The 24706-nt window shown below is 38.5% G+C and overlaps 1 protein-coding gene and 1 long non-coding RNA gene across 2 annotated transcripts; both read right to left on the bottom strand.

Annotated features, from left to right (window-relative positions):
• Nucleotides 1-976: 976 nt before the first annotated feature.
• LOC145069153 (ran-binding protein 1 homolog b-like) lies at nt 977-2380 on the bottom strand. Its single transcript, XM_079016115.1, has 4 exons — nt 2100-2380; nt 1869-2020; nt 1664-1789; nt 977-1570 (listed from the first exon to the last, which is right to left on the bottom strand). The coding sequence occupies exons 1-4, from the start codon at nt 2243-2245 to the stop codon at nt 1317-1319; spliced, it is 678 nt and encodes a 225-aa protein (XP_078872241.1). The 5' UTR covers nt 2246-2380; the 3' UTR covers nt 977-1316.
• A 506-nt stretch (nt 2381-2886) lies between these two features.
• LOC145069804 (uncharacterized) lies at nt 2887-3247 on the bottom strand. The gene is made up of 2 exons (XR_013689685.1): nt 3062-3247; nt 2887-2979 (listed from the first exon to the last, which is right to left on the bottom strand). It is a non-coding gene; the product is annotated as an uncharacterized LOC145069804 (long non-coding RNA).
• Between the last annotated feature and the right edge of the window lie 21459 nt (nt 3248-24706).

Below are 24706 nucleotides of genomic sequence, written 5' to 3' on the forward strand. Positions count from 1 at the left end.
TTTATTCCTTGTATTTATTTTTAGATAGGATTAGAATTGATTTGAGATTCCTTTAATCTAAGATCTGATTAGTGTAGCCGGCCCTAAACTTGTTGTATATATTCCCTGTATGTTTTCATTTCAGTAAGAAAAAAAAAACACAGAGATAATTTTATCTCAAAACACTCTTTTAATTTCCGCATTTTTGAATCTTCATCTTGCTTTATAGTTATGTGAGCCCTATCTACAAACTGTTAGTGGATATCAACTATTGTGGTATCAAACTCATTGATATAATGGAGTTTACACACCCTTTTGTAAATGATATAATGGAGTTTACACACCCCTTTGTAAATACGTACCACAACAATCTCATGATAAAGAGATCGTGGAGTGTTCTTGTGTTACTTTCTAGAGAGCTTGATCAATTGATTGGTGGCAATTTTTTGAGCATAGAGGGTTACACCCAAATCTGAATCAAGTCATATCGAAGGTGATTTGTGAAAATTGTATATGATACAAAGAAAAAAAAAATACAAATTGGTTCTATCAAGGAGGTATTGAAACTCAAACATATACTAACGCGTAGTTGTAAAAAAATCCATTTATATTATTATTTAAACATATTGAAGTTTATGTAGTTATTATTTTTTACAATATATTTACGTATTTTCACGCAATTCATTATTTATAACAGTTTTTTTTTTCAAAACTAAAAGTTAACAACCACTTAACCAACTATAAATTTAAGCTTACATAAAAATACAAAAATACTTCGGATCGGTATTATGCCATTCCGAAAACTCTGGAATGTATAATTCCAAACAATGCAGCCAATTAACAAAACAAAACAAAACAAAAAAAAAATGATTATTTTTGTCAAAATGACATTTATATTAGTTAGATTACTCAATCTCCCATAAATTTTACAATACAATGCAACAAACCATACACCAAACAATTGACAAGCCATTCAAGCAAACTACAACACACACAATGATTAAAGATATCAAAATTGAAAAGTTTTAAATCAAGGTAACAAATGATAAAATGTTTTTATACGACACTTAAATCACAAACTCATGCAAGCATATCCCTCAAACAGATGTACACTAATAATACCATCCGTAAAAACCCACCAAAACCAAACTATATCAATGACACAAAACAAACACATGCAATATGATGACAAAATCAAAATCAAAATCAAAACCAAAACCAAATGTTTTCACCAAAACCCCAAAAGACCTAATTCAAATATAAAACCACCCATCAAAGTTCTCTTTGTCTGGACACTTGATCAAGAAGGAATACTTACCCTCTCATAAGGCTACATCTTAAGTTGAGGAAGCAGGTGAAGATTCTTCCTTCTTCTTATCCTCTGACTCTGCCGCCTTTTCAGGCTCTTTCTCCTCCTTCTTTGGTGCATCAGCAGATGCCTCTTTGACTTCTTTTCCTTCTTCTTCTGTCTTATCTTTAACAGTCAAATTCTCCAGCAGTCCAGCAGCATCTGAGGCATCTTTGTTCTCCTCCTTCTCGGGATGCTGTGACTCTGCCACTTCTTCAACTGTTTCCATGAACTTTTTGCAATCTGAAATAAAAAAAAAATAACATCACATAATTACATTGACAGAGCAAAAGATCCAAATTAAACACATTTGACAGAAATTAAACTTCAACTTACTATCAACTGATCCAAATCTAATGCAGAAAAGTTCGTCTTTAAGTTCACCATCAGAAAAGTCGGCAGCATGCCACACGCATGACTTGTCATTGCCAGCGTGTTCTTGAACCGATGTCGTCGGTAGAACTAGAGCAATAATATCACATTGCATAATAAGCATATGAAAATCCACATATGGAAAACGACAATTGTAATTTACACATACCGAGATGATTGGCGCAGATCTTTAGGGTTTTTGATTGACGCATAACAAGACGAACTTTTCCAGTTTCTTTATGCTTTAGAAGCTTAACGGTTCCGGCGCCTCGTTCTTTCCACTGATTCCCGTCCTTGTCGAATCTATACAACTTCGACTTACTGAAATCGTGAAATATGAAGTTATAATATAGAATAAATCATACAAACGTGTAAACTCGGATCAAGATCGAATACTAACAGATCGAGTATTGCATCCTCGTCTTCTTCACCGTTAATGACCTCGACAGCTTCAAGCCTGACGATCGGAGCAACTTGCGCTCCGGTGTCTTCGTCCTCGGCGGCGGCTTCCTCCTCCTCTCTGTGTTCAGGATCATTGATAGCCATTGTAGTTGAGGATCGAAGATGCTGAGACCTGAGAGCGTCTGTTAGGATGAAAATCGAAGGCGGGGAAAGGGTTTATATGGGAAACGCTGGAGAGGCGTCAGGGTTACGCAGCAGACGGAAAAGACGCCCTGTTATTAACAAAGCAAAATTGGAACCAGATAGTTGCCCACCGGTTAGAAGGGTTAGAATTTCTTACTAAGGGTAAACCTTCTTACTGAAACTTTTCTGTTTGTTTTTGTATCCGATAATGACTATATTATCCTCGAATATCATTTTTTATAATACTTAGGTGGGGAACCTTCGCGTTGCGGGGTCGGATTCGACAATTTTTTCCATTGTTTGTTCTTTGTAAATACTATTTGATCAAGTATCTGTTTATAGTTTGAGTATTGTTATGGGACAGTAATATTGTTTTGTCATGGATAATTTTTTTGTTGTCGGATAAGTTATTTATCGAAATATATATTTCATGGGTTTATCCTTTGGTTGATGGGATGGAACTGGAGAGCCGGATTCCACGGATCAAATATTTCATGGGTTTTTCCTCATTAAGTGTTGTTTAAATATAACATTGGCTAACTCAAAAAACATTTGATAAAATGATAACACACATATCTGATAAAAGCAAAGTCACCACAACAAACAAAAAAACAAAAAAGAATCAATTTGTTGATCAGTGTGTGTTACAGTATGCTAATAAGTTCAATCGTCGGCTTTCTTAGATTCCATAAGCCCTGAGCAAAGAAAAGAAGAAAAAAAACATATAAAAACTTTGAAAAACAAATAAATACAGTCAAGAAATGAAGTACAAGACACCTAAGACGAATCTCCTGCATTCTAATCTTTTGAGCTTCTTGGTTAAAACGCTTCCATACAACTGTAAACAGGTGAACTGTTTATGTTAAAGCTTCCATATGTCACCTTTCTTGTGGATCATCCTGAAAACCATTTGTTGAATCAACCGAGGATCTCCCCATCGGCACATCACCTGCAAAAAATAAAAAAAAATGGAAAGTCAAATAAACAGTGAAACAACAAAAAAGGAACAAATTAACATGAAACAGATTAAGGACTAAATAAAGTTTACTTACAATCTGGCAATGATGTAATGGCATAATCAAACATCCATGGGATAGTAGCGAGCGAATTAAAAAATCATATTTATTAAATTGTTAAACGGTGAGTAGTTTACCTGGTGACGTTGCCACAAGAAATTGATTTCAGAAATAATCAAAATCTCTCATATAAGTCAGTTACATTAGGTAATGAACACAATTTTTTCATAAAAAACTCAGATCACTTCAATAAATTTGACCGGAATCATTAGACAAAAAATTTGATAATAAATTTTCGAAGACTTTTGAACCGAAATAAAAATTAACATCCACTCACCTGATTATGTTTTCTTGCTTCTTGATACCAATTAACTACGCTGAAAATCAAAGAGTCTGAACTCAATTAACAATTTCCGTTTCAAAAACCACCAATAATAATAATAAATACTATAAAAACTTAATTATTTACATCTGTTCAATGTAAAGCGCCTAGTAAGATCAAACATGAACAACATTGCTACAGAGTCTTTACAGGCGGCACAAATTGCTTCCATTGAACCACCGTTATCTGCAATCGCAACAACCCATTTCAATTTCATGAATCCCTTTCCAATAATGGAAAAAAATTGTTCAGAAAAATAATCGAAATTCATGTTTTTTACCTGCAGAAAAAAAAAACAATATATAAGGGTAGTTTAGTCACAAAACCGTTAATGATAAAAAGAATATGTATTTTTTTACTGCTAAAATCAGTCAATTTAAAAAAATTGCATTTAATTTGAACATAAAAAACCGGCCTTTCAACAAAACTGAAATATGAACAAAAAGAACATTTCATAAGGGCAGTTAAGTCAAAAAAGTATTAATTGAAAACCGGTATTTCAACAAAATTGAAATACATCTTTAAAAAATCTTTTTTTTTCTTACATACCTGTCTTATTTTCCTGACTGATTTACCCCTTAAGTGACAACATAAAAATAAAAGTATATTGTTAGTTAGTGTTTTTTTTTGAAAAAAAAAATAAAACATATTTAAAAAAAAAGCGAAAAGTTGTTAATTGAAAATTGGCCCCCAACATAGTTAGTGTTTTTTTTTTTGAAAAAAAAAATAAAACATATTTAAAAAAAAAAAAGCGAAAAGCTGTTAATTGAAAATTGGCCCTAGCATAGTAGTTCGACCTGCTCCCTTGAGAGTGCACATCCCTCATATGTACAGGTTCTTGGCACCAGTATTGTCGGCGCAATTGACAGTGGCAGCCACTGGCAAACCAAGTGACATACGAAATTTGTTCCCAACGGTACCTCCGCAACCTGAAAACCATGAACCACATATCAAAATTTGTTGATGTTTTCATAAACATAAGAAATTCCTTAACGTCTCTGTAGTTGTGCTCTAAAATCATTGCTTTCTCCACCGCCGATTTCGATTGTCGATAGCGCCGACTATGTTATAGAACAGTTCCTCGACCCACATCTCCGTTGGCGGCAGAGTCGACCTGTAACGTCCCAAAATTCAAGACTAAAAATTTCTTTTAATAAAATATTACTTAAAGTAAAATCATCGATTCGAAGCATGATCAAAGTAATAGTTTTCAAAACACATGCTCATTATCAGAGTAAAACATTCTCAGACTGACTAATCTATGGTGTGTGCCATGCGATCATCCCGAGCTCCATCATCCGCTACCGGAAGTACCTGAAACCAAAACTGAAAACCGTAAACACGAAGCTTAGTGAGTTCCCCACCCTACCACATACCATACAATCACATAACATACACATATTGTCAGGCATATCTGGGTGCCCGACCTACCCCTTCGGTCCTCTCGACCGGATACTGGCTAGCATATCTGGGTGTTGGCCTCCCCTTCAGTCCTCTCGACCGAATACTGACTAGTATATATGGGAGCTTACCTCCCCTTCGGTCCTCTCGACCGGATACTGACTAGCATATCTGGGTGTTGGTCTCCCCTTCGGTCCTCTCGACCGGGTACTGGGGACTATTTCACCCCCTACTACTACGACATAACATATATATCACATAATCTATCTAGCATGGTTGGGCACGACTGCCCCTTCGACCCTATCGACCGGTAGTCTGGGGGACTATCTCCCCCTACCGCCTCTAACTCATATAACAGATCATGCTAGCATGTAAACATAATATCACATACTGTCAGACGTATCTGGGGTGTCTGACTACCCTTCGGTCCTAACAACCGATCTCTACTGATGAGTCATGAAACCTCGTCCATGCTCCCACTGATAGTGAGATACGGGCCCAGCCCACACTCATTATTTCCCTAACTTGGGCCTCGCCCCTGATCTGCTGCTAATGAGATGTGGAACACCATCCACACTCTGCTATTGGTGAGATGCGGGACCTCGCCCACACTCACCTCCCTACCAGGCACATACAAGTATCACACAGACAACAAGTATAAACTATCACATAAACCATTCCTTGGGCACCCGCCCGCTATCACTGGACCTCGTCCTGAATATCATACTAGCATACTGTGCCTAGGGCTAACCCCCGGGTCTTCTACTCATAACTACATGGGCCGGCATTATGGCCGTAGACCCATTCATACAAAAGGGAAACTCACCTGCACTGGCTGAACTTGCTGATGATCCCACTAGCTGCCGACCGGCAACTCTCTGAACTCCTGCTCCACTAGCTCCCCGAGCTACCAATATCAATGCAACACTTAGTCTAACTGACCCCCGACAGTCAACCAAGTCAATTCTGGTCTAAGTCAAAGTCTTGGTCAAAGTCAACCTTCCAGGTCAACCCTACTCGCCGAGTCCACTTACTGACTCGCCGAGTTCTTATGCTCAAAGTCCTTCCAATCGCGACTTGACTCGCCGAGTCAGCCCCTGACTCGCCGAGTCTACTGATTCTTGAATCCTGTCCTGTCCAACTCACCGAGTCCTTGCTCGATTCTCTGACTCGAGTCTTAACTCGAAGGGTTTGGGGTTTCATGAACTGACTCGCCGAGTCCGAGAACAGACTCGCCAAGTACAAGGCAATCTTCATCCAACTCGCCGAGTTGTTCTTTCAACTCGCCGAGTTCGTGCCCAACTTCAACCGAATCGACGAGTTGTTCATCCCACTCGTCGAGTTCCTCCTCATCTTCAAGCTACTCGTCGAGTCCACTCGAAGGACTCGCCGAGTCCATTCCGATCTACATACATGCAGAGGACTTTTGAGTCATGCATGGACTCCAAACTGTAGATCTACCCTTCCCAAGCCTATTCCTCACGTAAAGTTGCAAACTTTACGTGTAGAGAAGGAGATCTAGGCAAAATACACCATAAACTATGGTTTAAGGCAAGAAAGCTCCATAATCGACTCAAGGGTTGATGCTTTACGGGATTCTAAACCAAAACAAGCATGGATCTGAGGTAGTAACCTCAGATCTGGACTTCAAGCTCGAGATTGATCTTAAACATGGCTTAAAAGCCCAAAAACTCATAACCAAAGAAGATCTAAAGGAGATAAACGACTTAATACTTTCAATATCTCAGAAGGGTTCCCCAATCTTCGGATCCAAGGCCACTCTTTGATGCTTCAATGATTCCCACTTCTTCTTTTTCCTTTAAATCACTCAAAATGGCTAAAAGCTTGAATGGGCACAATGGAGGCTTAGGGTGCGGTGTTCTGGGTGTGAGAGACAGTAAAGGAACCCTAGGGGAGAGAATGAGACAATTAAATAGGCTCCAAGCCCCGAATTTAGGGTTTTCCTCGTACAGACCAGACTCGCCGAGTCTCTTTGGCCGACTCGCCGAGTCGGTTACTTACTCTTTGGCCCGGATCCCGCTCGGACTCGCCGAGTCCCTCCTTAAAGTTATGGTTTCCTTTCCTTTCTTGACCTTCAAAACTTTGGGTGTTACAACTCTCCCCCACTTAAACTAAACTCCGTCCTCGAAGTTTTCTATGGCCCACCGCCTGCGATCTGCTTCCAATGCCCCACCAATTATTCCAACACCCGCGACCTACCTTCGCTGGCCTTCTGCCCGGTCATTCCGACTAACACTAATCCCTGCGAATAATAATCCTAGGTTCACCCTGACTCTGAACATCCTGAAAGCACAACTTACGCAACCGACAATCCTTCTGGTACCCTCTGATTACTGCACTGAACCCGCAGGGACTCACCCCTTCTTTCCTTGCGCAATTTCCTTGCCTTACCGAGGCAAAGCTCCATAACCAACTATTTCATCTGTCCCTGTGAAGGTCCTATCCTTCACGAACTCCATCACCCCCGCTATAACCAGCCCGGGTCATCACCGTCAGTGACCACTGACTCTCCTCTCTGTCGAAACTTGGTGTCGAGCACCTCCCGGTCAACTAACTGAATTCCACCATACACTGCATACCCGCACTGCTGCTGATTGAGAATTTCTGCTATTCCTCATCCGCCTTCCGGATGAACTGAGACCACCCTGGTCCCTACCAACCTATCAATGCCTGGACTGCCGGCCCCCACCGGTAGCTAGTCCCAACACCACTACTAATCGCTCCCAGCGACTTTCGAAGAAACTTCGACCACCTATGACTGCTCAATCTAATCTGCCATTCAGGCACTACAAATGTGGGATCCCCAATCCCTTATCTTGACACTAAGGTCCTTACCAGGTCCCACCTGCTGCTAAAACTCTCGGGCCTCGCCCACGGGTCCCACCCATCTTTAACCTTCTAGTCCCACTAGTCTAACCACTCTCGCTCGGGCCTCGCCCACGGTTCTCACCCTACTATATCCTGGAGCGGCCTCTCCCAAGGTCTCACCTCTCTAGGGCTATACAGACAAACTCCCTATCATTCTCATCCACTACCCATTCCCAATCTTTAACTGATCACTAGGAGATAAGGGTCTCGCCCCAACTCCGCTAACAAAGCTTCTAAGGAATGCTACGGCTTATCCGTAGTCTTACAATACTTCCACCACTGACTGCTAGTGAATGCTACGGCTGCCCTGTAGTCTTACATCACTTCCTACCACTGACTGCTAATACAAGGCACCCATGTGCCATTAGCTCTCAAGATCCTCATTCCGACTCCCTCGAGTCCTTAGGGCGATCCACAACCTGAATTCCCAACCACGTACTAACCATTACCATCACACGCACCAGCTGATGGGGAGTTTCTCAAACTCCCAACCCTGAATCCTCAATCCATCACAGGCTGAACTACTCATTTTCCTTCTCGGAGGTCACACGCCCATTTTGGGTCGGCGTGCTCCTACCTTTGCACACTCGTAGGATTCTCCCCCACTTCGATCCTGTTTACCCCTTGATGTTAAAACTCAAAGGAAATCCCAATCCTTGCTACCATTCCATAGACAATCTGCTAAGGAACCTAAGCTTACCATAGCTCAAGATCTAACCAATCCATCTCTAAAACTATGCTACTCCAACTTAGCGAGACGTACCAAGTCCCTCCCAAGCATGCTATAGTTACTGCATCCTTTGCAACCTTCTTCAATAGAGCACATCCCCTAACTACCATACAAATATCCAAGGTATGCAAATGGCATATAACATAATCACAAGCAAGCCACACCATAATACAATACTTATACCAAAATTGATGCAGAACCATAACAATATAATCATGCACAAATAAAAGAACTGAAAACGGTAATGGCATACCTGCAACGTCCGGCGCTGCTCGCGTCTCCAAGGTGGCCATCTGAAAAGCCATGCCTCCTATCGCAGGCGCCTCTGCACGGCCCTGCCGGCCGGCCGTGATCCTCAATGTTGCAGGGGTAGGTGTCATCACCCGTCCTGCCGAAAGCAAACTGGGACACTGGGCCTTCTTGTGGCCCCGCTGGTTGCAGTGAAAGCATATCAAGTCGGATCCCTGAGTGGTGGTAATGGTACAATCCCTGCTAAAATGACCAATCCGACCGCACTTGAAGCAACCAGACTCACCACCGCTACCACTCCTGCACGTGCCCCCGTGCGCCCTGCCACACTTTCCGCACCGACTGCGGTCCTGATAATCCCTCGACCTCGAATCCGATCCCTTGGGCCTTTTGCCCGAACCTGTAGCTACCTGAACCTCACCCAACTTCCTCTTCCGGATCTGCTCCAAATCAATTTCCCTCTCTCTAGCCCGAGAAATCATATCTTCCAGCGTTTTACAGTTGGATCTGCTCTCGAACTCCCTGATGTCATCCCTCAACATCTTATGGTATCGGACCTTCTTCATCTCCTCATCTGCGACATACTGCGGTACAAGAAGATCCCTCTCCCTGAACTTGGCGTTGATCTCCGCCACAGTCTCAGTGGTCTGCGTCAAATCCTGAAACTCCCGTGCCAACTGATGCACCTCAATAATCGGCGAAAACTCCGCCCTGAACCTGGCCGATAAATTGCTCCAAGTCATTGCGTCCAACGCGGCATCATTCCCCAAAGCATGACCACTCTCCTCCCACCAATCCCTCGCTCTGTCCTTCAGAAGACAGGAAGCGAGTCTGACCTTGTCCCCCTCAGGGCACCGACTTGTACGGAATGCGTTGGCAACATCGGCCAACCATCTGCTGCTAGCGTTGGGGTCCCTAGCCCCATGATAATCGGGTGCCCCGCAAGCCCTGAACTCCCGAAATGTCAAGGTACGCGCTCCCATCAAATCCATCATCTCAGTACGGAAGGCTCCCAGCCTCTCATCCAAGATCTCCAATATACCCTCCTTGACCGTGCCAAAGATCACAGGAGTCTGACTCAAAATACTGCGCGTAACCTCGGTGGATATCAACTCCCTCATTTGCTCCTCGAGCTGCTCGGCCCCTGAACCCGAGCCTGATCCCTCTCCGGCGCCTGATCCGCCCGCTGGTCTCTCTCGCAACGTCACCATGCTGAAAATATACCACAACCACATCGGAATACTCATCACTGATGCGAGACCAAACACACCCTACCAGGTTCCCGGTCATGTCTTGGCCTTTCCCGAATCGAGTACGGATCCTCTGCTTTCAGTAGTACGGGCCCATACTACCTTCCACATCTATCCGTACTTTCCTCAGGAATTGCTTTGACTCCACCAGGTCCCTTAACCACTACTACTGCTCCCAGCACTATCTCATCCTAGGCTTACCCTAGGGAAACCTCTGACTCAACTCAAACCAGTCCTCAACTGTTGAAGGCCTCCTCGTGATGCCAATTAGCCATTACCTGGATACCATCACATGTGACGAGGCTCAGATAATCCTTCGAGTACAAGACTGGTCCCTACAACGGTTGGACTCAAACGAGAGCTGCGAAATAGGGCCAAATCCAGCATTCTGAGATTATTCAACCCTGATCACATGTGACGTGGCGTATCCACCTAATAGCTAACTCCCATCACTCAAAATCCCACAATGCACAAAGCAAGCAACATTCGGACAATGGAAAATCTAACCATAACATACTCAATCAATCATATCCACATAGCAAGAATCTGAACTAGCATGCAACACAAACTCATAAACTCATGCATAACCTAAACAGGCTATCCTACTACTGTCTAATCAGCTCTATCATGCATCTCAAAGCACATAATCAGGCACATAAGGTATCCTCCCTAGATCCTTAGTCCTATTCTAGCATGCTGTTCTACTAACTGATAATCAAATCATAAACTTGTATGGGTATTTTGGGGTACTTACTTGAGCTCGACTGATTGCATGCACCACACCCTTTTTCTCTTTTCAAAGTTCTTTTCTTTCTAAATTCTTTTTACTTTTCTAAAACCGTTTTCTTTCTCAAAACTCTCTTTTTACAAAACTGTCTTTCCATTTTGAAAACTTTTATACCAATTCCTCAGTTTGAGTTCAGACACACCTAAGAGCATGTCTGAATCCCTCAAACCAAGGCTCTGATACCAACTTGTAACGTCCTAAAATTCAAGAATAAATTTTTTTTTAATAAAATATTACTTAAAGTAAAATCATCGATTCGAAGCATAATCAAACTAATAGTTTTCAAAACACATGTTCATTATCAGAGTAAAACATTCCCAGGCTGACTAATCTATGGTGTGTGCCATGCGATCATCCCGAGCTCCATCATCCGCTACCGGAAGTACCTGAAACCAAAACTAAAAACCGTAAGCACGAAGCTTAGTGAGTTCCCCACCCTACCACATACCATACAATCACATAACATACACATATTGTTAGGCATATCTGGGTGCCCGACCTACCCCTTCGGTCCTCTCGACTGGATACTGGCTAGCATATCTGGGTGCTGGCCTCCCCTTCGGTCCTCTCGACCGGATAGTAACTAGTATATCTGGGAGCTTACCTCCCCTTCGGTCCTCTCGACCGGATACTGACTAGCATATCTGGGTGTTGGTCTCCCCTTCGGTCCTCTCGACCAGGTACTAGGGACTATTTCACCCCCTACTACTACCATATAACACATATATCACATAATCTATCTAGCATGGTTGGGCACGACCGCCCCTTCGGCCCTATCGACCGGTAGTCTGGGGGACTATCTCCCCCTACCGCCTCTAACTCATATAACAGATCATGCTAGCATGTAAACATAATATCACATACTGTCAGACGTATCTGGGGTGTCTGACTACCCTTCGGTCCTAACAACCGATCTCTACTGATGAGTCATGAAACCTCGTCCATGCTCCCACTGATAGTGAGATACGGGCCCAGCCCACACTCATTATTTCCCTAACTTGGGCCTCGCCCCTGATCTGCTGCTAATGAGATGTGGAACACCATCCACACTCTGCTATTGGTGAGATGCGGGACCTCGCCCACACTCACCTCCCTACCAGGCACATACAAGTATCACACAGACAACAAGTATAAACTATCACATAAACCATTCCTTGGGCACCCGCCCGCTATCACTGGACCTCGTCCTGAATATCATACTAGCATACTATGCCTAGGGCTAACCCCCGGGTCTTCTACTCATAACTACATGGGCCGGCATTATGGTCGTAGACCCATTCATACAAAAGGGAAACTCACCTGCACTGGCTGAACTTGCTGATGATCCCACTAGCTGCCGACCGGCAACTCTCTGAACTCCTGCTCCACTAGCTCCCCGAGCTACCAATATCAATGCAACACTTAGTCTAACTGACCCCCGACAGTCAACCAAGTCAATTCTGGTCTAAGTCAAAGTCTTGGTCAAAGTCAACCTTCCAGGTCAACCCTACTCGCCGAGTCCACTTACTGACTCGCCGAGTTCTTATGCTCAAAGTCCTTCCAATCGCGACTTGACTCGCCGAGTCAGCCCCTGACTCCCCGAGTCTACTGATTCTTGAATCCTGTCCTGTCCAACTCACCGAGTCCTTGCTCGATTCTCTGACTCGAGTCTTAACTCGAAGGGTTTGGGGTTTCATGAACTGACTCGCCGAGTCCGAGAACAGACTCGCCAAGTACAAGGCAATCTTCATCCAACTCGCCGAGTTGTTCTTTCAACTCGCCGAGTTCGTGCCCAACTTCAACCGAATCGACGAGTTGTTCATCCCACTCGTCGAGTTCCTCCTCATCTTCAAGCTACTCGTCGAGTCCACTCGAAGGACTCGCCGAGTCCATTCCGATCTACATACATGCAGAGGACTTTTGAGTCATGCATGGACTCCAAACTGTAGATCTACCCTTCCCAAGCCTATTCCTTACGTAAAGTTGCAAACTTTACGTGTAGAGAAGGAGATCTAGGCAAAATACACCATAAACTAGGGTTTAAGGCAAGAAAGCTCCATAATCGACTCAAGGGCTGATGCTTTATGGGATTCTAAACCAAAGCAAGCATGGATCTGAGGTAGCAACCTCAGATCTGGACTTCAAGCTCGAGATTGATCTTAAACATGGCTTAAAACCCCAAAACTCATAACCAAAGAAGATCTAAAGGAGATAAACGACTTAATACTTTCAATATCTCAGAAGGGTTCCCCAATCTTCGGATCCAAGGCCACTCTTTGATGCTTCAATGATTCCCACTTCTTCTTTTTCCTTTAAATCACTCAAAATGGCTAAAAGCTTGAATGGGCACAATAGAGGCTTAGGGTGCGGTGTTCTGGGTGTGAGAGACAGTAAAGGAACCCTAGGGGAGAGAATGAGATGATTAAATAGGCTCCAAGCCCCGAATTTAGGGTTTTCCTCGTACAGACCAGACTCGCCGAGTCTCTTTGGCCGACTCGCCGAGTCGGTTATTTACTCCTTGGCCCGGATCCCGCTCGGACTCGTCGAGTCAGTCCATGACCTTCAAAACTTTGGGTGTTACACGACCGGTCATATGCCGCTGCGACACCGGTAATTGCATGAGTGATGGGAGGTTTGTGGAAGAAAAGCAAGATAACGATTGACTGAAAATATTTGATAAGGAGGCGATGGGAAGATTAGGAAGCGAATAAACCAAACGATGATTAACATGTATATACAAAACAAAGAATGTAAATATGTCCAAAAAATACCCAGATAAAGAATAAAACGGAAACAACACATCCAAGGGCCATTCTTATCAAAAAGTTGCCAACTTCACTATTCCTAAAAAGTGGTCATCTTTAATATATATATATATATATATATATATATATATATATATATATATATATATATATATATAAGAATTTCGTTATAATTTACAATATTATATTTTTTATAAAAACATTCAACAATAGATTATCTCCTTACAAAAAGAACACAAAAGACCAATAAAATTAGTATAACCTTTTACATAATTTAGCTCTTCAACAACAAAAACCCTAAAAATTACACCATTTGTGAAGCTAACTAGCCGTCTGTGAGATCCAACACATAGCCTAAGCTCTTCTTATCTCTTGAAAGTTACTATAAATTCTAGTTTCTCATCTAATCTTCAAATGCATAAAGATAAACAATTGGAAGATCAACCTAAATATGATTGAATTAAATATTTATTATGTTCTAAAATCTAAATAAAAAAATTGTTAAATGTGTACTCATTAGTGCCAGTGGCAAGTGTTTGCTCGATGAAGATCATGATGACTAATGTCAACAATAACTAGAGGATGCCTCTCCCTGTTAGAAAAATAAAATGTAAGAACATGAAGCAACTAAAACAAGTTCAGCAATCACATGTGGCCTTAGAGAAAATCATTATGGTTTGACAGGTTACTAACTTTGTGTTCACAACCTCATCTAATCTTCAAATGCATAAAGGCAAACAGTTGAAATAACCAAAATATGATTGAATCAAACAGAGGAACCACATGAGGTTTTGATATTTCTAAGCAAAATCAAATATAATATACTAAAATTTTCCAGTTACCCATAAAAAAACCAGCATTATTTTGTTAACAAAAAACTAAAAGATTACCAAAAAAAAAGCGAATGCATAAAGAAAGCTTGAATAAACGATTGAAAGGGGTTGATTCCGAAAGCAAATCAGATTCATCAAGTAATCAGATTAGTTTCATGAAATGGTTACCTGAACAAATAACAAAATTAGAATCTAATAAATTATCATCCTCGACCGTATCCTTTAATCAAACAACAAAGAACATAATTCTTCAACATTACAGCAAAAATACGCACAGGATGAAGGGTTGGAGGTGGGAAGAGCCAATACCACATCCACCATTCAATTCCAATGACAATAGATGAAATCAAAAATAAGATAAAAAGATGAAATTTCACCAATCTTGTATGAATTGGAAGGAGGTCGGAGCTCAAGGAGTCTGCGCTGGAAGGGGACGAAGAACTCAAATGGAGGAAAAGGGAGGAGCGACGCAAATGATGTCGCTGATGCAAAGGTGGGCAACAAGAAGGAACGAGGAAACGAGAATGACAAAGGGCAAAGGAGGGTTTTTTCCAGTCAGCTTCCTTTTTGCCATGGACCGAGTCACACAAATTCTCAGGACTGAATCAGAATATTGGATCGGGTTAGACACTATTAGCCCTTTATCAAACAAGTTGATTGGACCGAGTCAGCCAAAAATGTTGACCGGACCCAATCAACTACTTATCAAACATGCGCTAAGAGCATTAGAACAATCGGAACCAGACCGGAACCGGAACCAAAATTTGTAACAAGGTTCGGTTACCGGTTCTCAATTTTTATGAAAACCGGTCCCGGTTTTAAAAACCAAAATCAATTTGACATTTTTCTTGTTTTTTAAAATGTGTATAACTCACTCATATGAAGTCGGAATTACTTGATTTTTTTCATCATGTAATTTAGTGTTTGTACTTCAATTTAGAATGTAAAAAGTCATAATTTGGTTAAATATTGAATCATTTACAAGTTCCGGAAGATAACATATCATCTATAATATTTCAACCGGTTCTAGTTTGAAACATAACTGAAAAACCGGGATCAGAACCGGCGCTACAAGAATATAGGAAAACTGGTTCCTGTTCCGAACCGATCCGATTCTAAAGCTCATCCCTAATTCGAACTTCCATTTCACTATCACTCAATTCTTGAAAAGTTACTGGGTGCAAAATTTTGACATAAAAAATTAAAAATAAATTATTGGTTTTTAGAGGTATCTAAGACCATTTTCAACCCACTTTTATTTTTTCCTCAAAAAATGAAGTAAAAATGGGGTAAAATAGTGTTTCATCTCCAACCATACTCTATTTTTTATCTCATTTTTACCCCCAAAAAGTATATTTCATTCTTCTAACTTATATAAATTGTCAAATACACCCATTCTATTAATTTGGTTTTAACAAATATATAATCTATATTTTTTTTATTACAATAATATTAAATAAATAAGATTATATTTATAACACTTAATTATAAGCTTTTGTAAAATTGAATTTGATTACATATATATAATCTGTATTTTGTTATCGTGTTTTAAAATTTCAATATGTATTTAAATTTTAATATGAATTTGATAAACCAAAAACAAACTTTATATTTATATTTGATTAATATAATTTAATATATAACACAATATTATAAGTATTAAATATTACATTTAAATTATAATTAGTAGATAAAAAAATGGAAATGTATAAATATGTAAAAAGAGGGATTAAAATCGACAACTCAAAGTTCATCACAATTTTGGGGGAAATGAAATATGGTGTTATACTATTCACCCCCCCCCCCCCCCAGAATGGGGAAATAAATGGGGTAGTGTTGGAGATGAATGGGGGAAATAATGGAAAATATGAGTGGGTTGGAGAAGCTCTAAGGTCATCCTATATGATTTGTCCACACCCCCACATGGTCGTTTACTACCATTTCATCATCATACATTATCAAACACTCTAAAGGTTGGAGGGAGTGACCCTTGCTAGGGCTCAATACCCTCACTAAAATCATTCCCATTAAACACGCCAGAAGCATTGCCAAGAAAGTCTCGCCACCTCGACAACGAGATGAAAGATAATGTTAAAAAAAGAGAAGAGGGTTGTGATTGGCTGGATGTTTTTTCTTTTCTTTTTTATTTTTATTTTCATAATAAAATCTATTAAAAATAACACACCATTTGGATGTTGCCACTCCTTACATTTTACAACTTGGATGCTACCATTCTCTTTATCCTATGTGACTTCAAAAAATCATATGTGGCTTTAAAAAATCTGATGCACACTCCTTTCACCCTAAGCTTCTTGAAAGAGAGAACATGATAGAAAAGGAAGATTCATGTCCAATTGATATGTTATAACTCACGTTGTGATGTGCCCAAGGGGTGCACGAGCTCCACGTCAACTCGAACCACTTTGGAGGGGGTGTATGCCGGACCGTGCCAATTTTTATTGACAATGAGTCATTTTTTTGTTGATTTGGTTGCTAAGATATGCTGATTATCAAAGTTATCATATTAATTAAACTAATTCAAACTTAAAACAAATTACTTAATCAAACCAGACTCGACGTTCGTAGGTCCCGCCGACATATTCACACTCCTTTGTGGAAACAATATGTTCTATTTTAGGGTTGATGTAGCGCTTAATGCCATTGAAAGCGCTTATATCAAAAGAATAACATGTTGTTGAATGCGGAGAGGATGTGGATGAACAAGTGAAGCAAGATGATGTATTGATGTCCCTCTGCCTTATAAACTTATCACAAGTTTGCGTCTTTTATCCTTCAATCGTGATCATTATGTGGCTTTCAAAGTCTATTATTAATATCCATTATTATTCATTTTATCATAAAATCATGTTTTTATCATATAGTTTCAAATGATTTTACTATTTAGTTTCAACTTCTAAAAGTATTGAAAAATAAAAAGTTATTATAAAAACTAAAAAAAACAACTTGCATGTTCATAGGGTGTCCTTTACCATAGTCCAATGTATTGTGATACATAAAAACTTCTTACGAATAATCACAATACATTTACATGATTTTTTTGACAATGAAAGTTTGAACTTTGTTCAAAAAAATTAAGTTGATTGTTGTATCTATATAAATGTTCAAAAAAAGTTAAATTAAACTTTTGTTTAAATGTTACAACTGAAAATTATATATTTTAAACTCATTAAAAATATTTGACATGAGTTCATCTTAATATAATCATTGTATAGTATATCATCACATAAAATAGAAAGTATGATGATTCTACTAAAAAAAATCATGGTTGACAACATGATAATAATCAGAAAACACTGTTCAATTATAATCATACACTAAAACTGAATTGAGACTATATATATATATATAACACCTGATAGTTGGGGCTAGAACTTTTGAGTAAATTAAAAATATTTTTAAAGTTAAACTAAAATAAATAAGAAAAATTAAATAATAAATAAGTGGCAACAAATGATAAAAGTAATAATAAACCTTTTCCACTTGATGATATTTAAAATATGATAGAATTTTGGCATCGAACGAGTATTTTAGTGGGGATGGTCAAAAGTGACAAGTTAGTGAAACTTGTGTTTTGAGTAGGAGTTGACCAACTAAGTGGTTAGGACCAAGGAGGGACTTAATATAACATTCTAAAATTTAAGACTAGGTTCTAAAATTAATTAATCAAATAAATAAAGGATGATCTATGTAAATAAATCAGTATGAGATAATCATATCATTGGTTGATATGGAATTTAGAAAGTTAAAAGTGGAAATGACAACACTTTAAAGTCCAAGGGCTAAAAGTGTCAAGTTGGAAAAGTGAGTTGACTAAAGGGCTGAATCAACTAATGGAAGGGGCTACAAAAAGTTATATAATGGATGCAGAATGACTTAATATGTCTAAACTTAAATTAAAATCACAAAATGTGAGTTTATAGTGGAAATTGGCAAAATGAGTAAACTAGAAGGACTAAATGTGAAACACGGAGGAAATAAAATGCACACCTTCTTACCTCACTCATATTATTCGTGTTTTGAATGAACGGGGAAGATAAATGGTGTTTCAATCTCAAGTGAAAACCATAGGATTCGAACTCAAGCCTTCTTGGTTCATTTGATGCAAGTTATGAAGAAATCAAGTAGCTCACGGCATACTTTCTTTATCCCTTAGTTTATAATTCGAGTTTCATCTATGGAGTTGGATTTATATTCGATTTTCTTCTCATTTGACGATTAGGATATTGGTTTCTAACCTCCCTTGAGTAGTTTTGATGATCCCAATCTCAATCTAATCATCCGATTGATTGATTTGAGAATTTTGGGTGAAAACTCTTATGAACCATAGAAATCAAAATTTGGGGATTTCATGTTTATATTTTATATTGGGATTGGATTTTATGACCTATATGATATTTATTAGCAACAAATCCAATTAGAATGCCCAAATTCATCAACGATGGTAGAATGTTGCATAAAAATGGATTCTAGGTGGTTTGGGGAAAAAATATGACGACGTCAATGTATTATATGCATTATGGTATGATTTTTTAATTAGTAAATTAAGTTCATAACTATGAATGGATGCTATTAGAATTATTCGGATGCAAAACAGTTAGTGTGATTGATTATTGGATGAATCCATGGAGTTTGTACCCTTAAGGGCATTTTAGGAAATCTATTGATAACTACATAAGGATTGACATCTAAGAAGCGAATGGCATTCATTAACATGAATTGGCACTCTAAATATGAAATTGGAATTTAAACATGAATGGATACTTGTAACGCCCTGTTCCGAATTGCTTTCCTAATTCGGGATTGTGGCCTGAAGATGGGTTATCATAAGGCTTAGGGTCTTTGGAAAGAGAGATCTAGACCCATTTAGGTACGGATAATGTGTTTAAGGTGATCTGGGAATTGGGTTATGCCGTGGAGCCAATGGTATATATCGCTAAAGTGGTAGTTCGAGCTCTTTATGAATTTTGGATTTTCGTTCGGAAGGTTTTAAGGTAAGGATAAGTCGATAGATGTGTAGAGCTTCTCACCACCTTTTCGTGGATATAAAGAACGTCAAAAATGGAGTTAAAACGAAGAAGTTATGGCCGTTTGAAGTTGGAGTAGTTCGGGTGAGGGATCGTTGACTTGTTGACCAAGTTCATTTAAGGCTCACGATGTGAGCATTAAGGGCTGATATGGGCAAATTTAGTTATAAAATGCATGCATGATCTTAATACATTATGTTAATTTTATCTCAAATAATGAACCAAAGGTGCTTAATTAGCTTAAATATTTCATTTTCAGCAACAAAGACATGCTTGAAATGAAAATGAAGCGGAATTGGCGATGGGAGGCTTGGATCTTGGATTTTGAAGAAAGAAGAATGTTGCTGGACAGCTTGAACCCTCGTCAGTGTTTTGGACATATCTCATGAACCGTAACTCCGATTGACGAGATTCAAAATGTTCTGAAAACTAGACATAATTTCGGAAGACTTTCGTGTTTTGAGAAAATGTTGATTCTAAACGGACTCGACGAGTAGGCCATCAACTCGACGAGTTGGTCAGAAGTTTCGCGATTCTTGACTTTGCCTTGCCGAACACGGGATTTTAAATGATGGACTCGGAGAGTAGGTCACTGGACTCGCCGAGTAGCCCCTGTTTTCAGAATATATATATATATATATATATATATATATATATATATATATATATATATATATATATATAGAAACGCTTCTCATTCGAACCCTAACTAATGGGGGAAGTTTAGGACGATTTTTGGAGGCCAGAAGGGTTCTTAGAAGCTGTGGTTTTCGAGATTTCAACTTAGATATCAATTTGGAAAAAGATCAAAGGCAATAACACACTACTTTTATCTTAATCTTTTGCATGAACCATGTTTTAATCATTAGATTATGTTTTTAGTTTGTTATTTGCTGTAGATATGAGCTAAAAACTCATAACTTCTGTTTAGGGTAGATGAATTTGTAAACATGGCTTGATTTTATGGTTAGGGTTAATTTTAATTGGTGATATTGTTTTGTTAAGCTTGCTAAAGAACCTCATATGCTAACAACAACTATTCTCTGTTAATAAATTAGTAATTAAGTTGTATGAACATCTATTAGTTGCTAGTTTCATATGATTAACGTGACCACATAGTTGTATGTCTAGGAATAACGAATGTGAAACTAGAATTAACTAGATGATATGTATTTTAATGTGTGAGCTTGTGTGATACACCATCAACAAGAGGTTAATTGAATCACCAATTTGATTAGCTAATTACAAGTCTTTCTAAACCTGAATCAACAAACTAGGAAATTCATTAATTTAGACAACTGGCCATTGCTTGAATTAATCTGTTTTCTAAGGATTAGTTATAGCGAATGTGAATCTAATCACTTTAGTCGATAACCAATGAAGAATTAATCCGATATATTTACCATAAAATCATCCATGGGAACAAATGATTCGAACCTAAACAAAAGGCCTTTTTAATCATTGAATGTAGTTGATCTTTGTTTTTCTTAGCTGTTAGTTGCTTAGTTTGCGTGTTAGTAAAGTATTTAAGTTTCTAGTCTTGCAAAACTAGAGAAAACCCTTTTTTTACTTGTTTTATTTAGATAATATTAGCATTTATTTTAATTTTTTACCGTTCCCTGTGTTCGATACCCTACTTGCTTGAACTATATTAATAATCGATAGGTACACTGCCTTTCGTGTGTTCATTCTGTGTCTAAGTTAGTAGGATTAAAACTAGTTCGTTTAACACACATCAAGTTTTTGGCGCCGTTGTCGAGGAACGGTTCTAAATAGTTAATTTTATTTGCTAATTGTTATCTTATATATATATATATATATATATATATATATATATATATATATATATATATATATATAGTTTAATTTTTATTTATTATGTATCTTCCAAATCTCGATGCTTTTGATGCTTTTCTTGAGGAAGTAGTACAGGAATCTGAGCAAGAAGATGAGGAGTGTGGATCGGATGAAGATTTGAAGAAATTTGATAGATGGTTAGATATCATCTTGTCTAACGATCAACAACAATCTGATTCATAAGAGCTAAAGTTACAAGATGAAGAATTTAATCCAGAAAAAGATTTGGAGGAGCTGGAAAGGTTGTTAGCAGAGAGGTCAGACGAAGAACAAGAAAAACCTGAGTTGCAGGAACCAAGCCGTGGTTTGACCATTACCACGACGTGGCCCCCTGTTCTTCCGATTTGTATTTTGAAGCATGGGGTGACGACTCCAACTTTGGATAATGTTCTGAAGCACGATCCATTTTTGATTAGTATCCAACCGGTTCCAACCCTTATCAAGATTCTTGGGTTATCTGAATTGAAGCTCGTTTGGCCAATTTTTGAAGCAAAGAGCCAAATTTTACAAATTGGTCCACCAAAGAAGATATTCAATGCAACGTATGGATTGGCATTAAGTTTATTTGAAGTTTATTAAGTTGAGAGTCCAGCTAAAGACTCGCACAAAAAGAAGCGCTTGCGGGAGGCAACCCGTCATTAGAGTTTTCTTTTCTTTTTCTTTCTAAACTTCTAGTGTTTAAGGATAATTTAGGATTTTTTTAATGTTTTTTTTTATTACTTGGTTTTTGTTTTTGATCTTTTCAGTTTGAGTGTAAGGATGCATGTGAGGGTCTAGAGTCAAGGTTGATGAAGCGAGAAATCGAGTCTAGGCGAGAGAGGAAACGAAGTTTTGAGTCAAGCTATGAGTCCAATTGATTGAAGGGTTATAGAGTGTTTATTCGCTGAAGAAAAATGAGGGAAATTATTAGTTTATATAACCCCCATACATTAGAAACGGACTTGGGCAGAATAAAATTTTTGTCACACAGTGGTCTACTCGCCGAGTGCATCTTATGGACTCGCCTAGTCCATGTGAAAATTCACGATTCTTCTGCCATTTACGCTTCAACTCGGCGAGTCTACATACTTACTCGACGAGTCACTCATTCTTCTTACTTTTGAGCTGAAGATTTGATGACATTTGATATGGGCATTGGTTCTATTCTTTGAAGATCATTTTCCGAGCATTTCCAAGAGTTTTTCCCTTATATTTGGAGCTTTTATAAAGACTGTACCACACGAGATTTTGACACCCAAGACATGGATGAGTTGTTCCCATGTCTAAAGTCACTTGAAGATGGAGCTGAAGAGAAGAGATATCAACCTCGCCACTACTATCCCAGGGGAGTTTGTTCCAATTCTCTCCTTATTTTTATTGTTCTTTATCATGCATGATATGTAATGGGGACATTGCATAAATTAAGTGTGGGGTAGGGGGTTGGTTGGTTACACTAGTTAATTTTTAAAACTTTGCATAAAATTTGCTAGGATTAATTTAGGAAACTTTGGTAAAAAGCAATTAGGGATCATGCTAGTATTATATTTGATGATTCTACGAAGACCCAAATGTTTAGTTGAGCCTATATATGTTATAGTGCATTTGTGACCCCCTTTATTCTAGTGAAATCATGGGACAAAAACACAACCTCGGTTAGTTTGAGGATCGTAATATTTTTAGCATTGTGTACTTGAAATGTATCCAGGAAAACTTAAGTAGTCAATGCACACTAGACTAATGCCTTTAACCAATAAAGGATGAAGTTAAATTGTCTTGCTTAAGCATATGTTTTTCTAGGTTTTCAGTTTTAAGTGGAAAAAGTGCGTTGAAAAAAGGAAAAAAAGAAAATAGAAAAAAAGAGAGAGAAAAAAAAAGAAAAGAAAGTTGAAAAAAAAAGAGTGATGAAATGTTTGAATAAAGAATCTACAAAGCTATGAAGACAAAGAAGAATATCATGAAGAAAAGCTACAAAGTATAAAAGATTCAATCAAAAGTTGTATTTGTCTTTAATTAGTAATTTTCTTTTCTACGTTATTTTATCGTATGTGTGCTTGGGGATTTAACCAAAAATGACTTGAGGTTAAAAAAGTTTTCTGGGGATGGATTCGGAGAGATGCATAAAATGAGCGTTGTTCAAAAGAAGTGGACGAGTGTTTATGAGGATTGTAAGTATTTAGAATTGAGGGGGTCCTTAGGAAAAAATTTAGACACAAATGCATGCGTTGTGGTCTTGGCATAATGGCTGGGTTCGATTGTGATTGTCTTATGTGGCATTAGTGTGTTAAAAATTCAGTTTTGCTTGGGGGCAAGCAAAAGTCAAGTGTGGGGTATTTTGATATGGGCAAATTTAGTTATAAAATGCATGCATGATCTTAATACTTTATGTTAAATTTATCTCAAATAATGAACCAAAGGTGCTTAATTAGCTTAAATATTTCATTTTCAACAACAAAGACATGCTCGAAAGGAAAATGAAGCGGAATTGGCGATTGGAGGCTTGGATCTTGGATTTTGAAGAAAGAAGGATATTGCTGGACAGCTTGACCCCTCGTCAGTGTTTTAGACATATCTCATGAACCGTAACTCCGATTGACGAGATTCAAAATGTTCTGAAAACTAGACATAATTTCGGACGACTTTCGTGTTTTGAGAGAATGTTGATTCTAAACGGACTCGACGAGTAGGCCATCAACTCGACGAGTTGGTCAGAAGTTTCGCGATTCTTGACTTTGCTTTGCCGTACACAGGATTTTAAGTGATGGACTCGGCGAGTAGGTCACTGGACTCGCCGAGTAGCCCCTGTTTTCAGAATATATATATATATATATATATATATATATATATATATATATATATATATATATATATATATATATAGAAAAGCTTCTCATTCGAACCCTAGCTAATGGGGGAAGTTTAGGATGATTTTTGGAGGCCAGAAGGGTTCTTAGAAGCTGTGGTTTTTGAGATTTCAACTTAGATATCAATTTGGAAAAAGATCAAAGGCAATAACACACTACTTTTATCTTAATCTTTTGCATGAACCATGTTTCAATCATTAGATTATGTTTTTAGTTTGTTATTTGCTATAGATATGAGCTAAAAACTCATAACTTCTGTTTAGGGTAAATGAATTTGTAAACATGGCTTGATTTTATGGTTAGGGTTAATTTTAATTGGTGATATTTGTTTTGTTAAGCTTGTTAAAGAACCTCATATGCTAACAAAAACTATTCTCTGTTAATAAATTAGTAATTAAG

Source organism: Lactuca serriola, chromosome 8 (assembly GCF_051521515.1).
Source record: "Lactuca serriola cultivar US96UC23 chromosome 8, Lser_US96UC23_V15, whole genome shotgun sequence".
Taxonomy (NCBI): domain Eukaryota; kingdom Viridiplantae; phylum Streptophyta; class Magnoliopsida; order Asterales; family Asteraceae; genus Lactuca; species Lactuca serriola.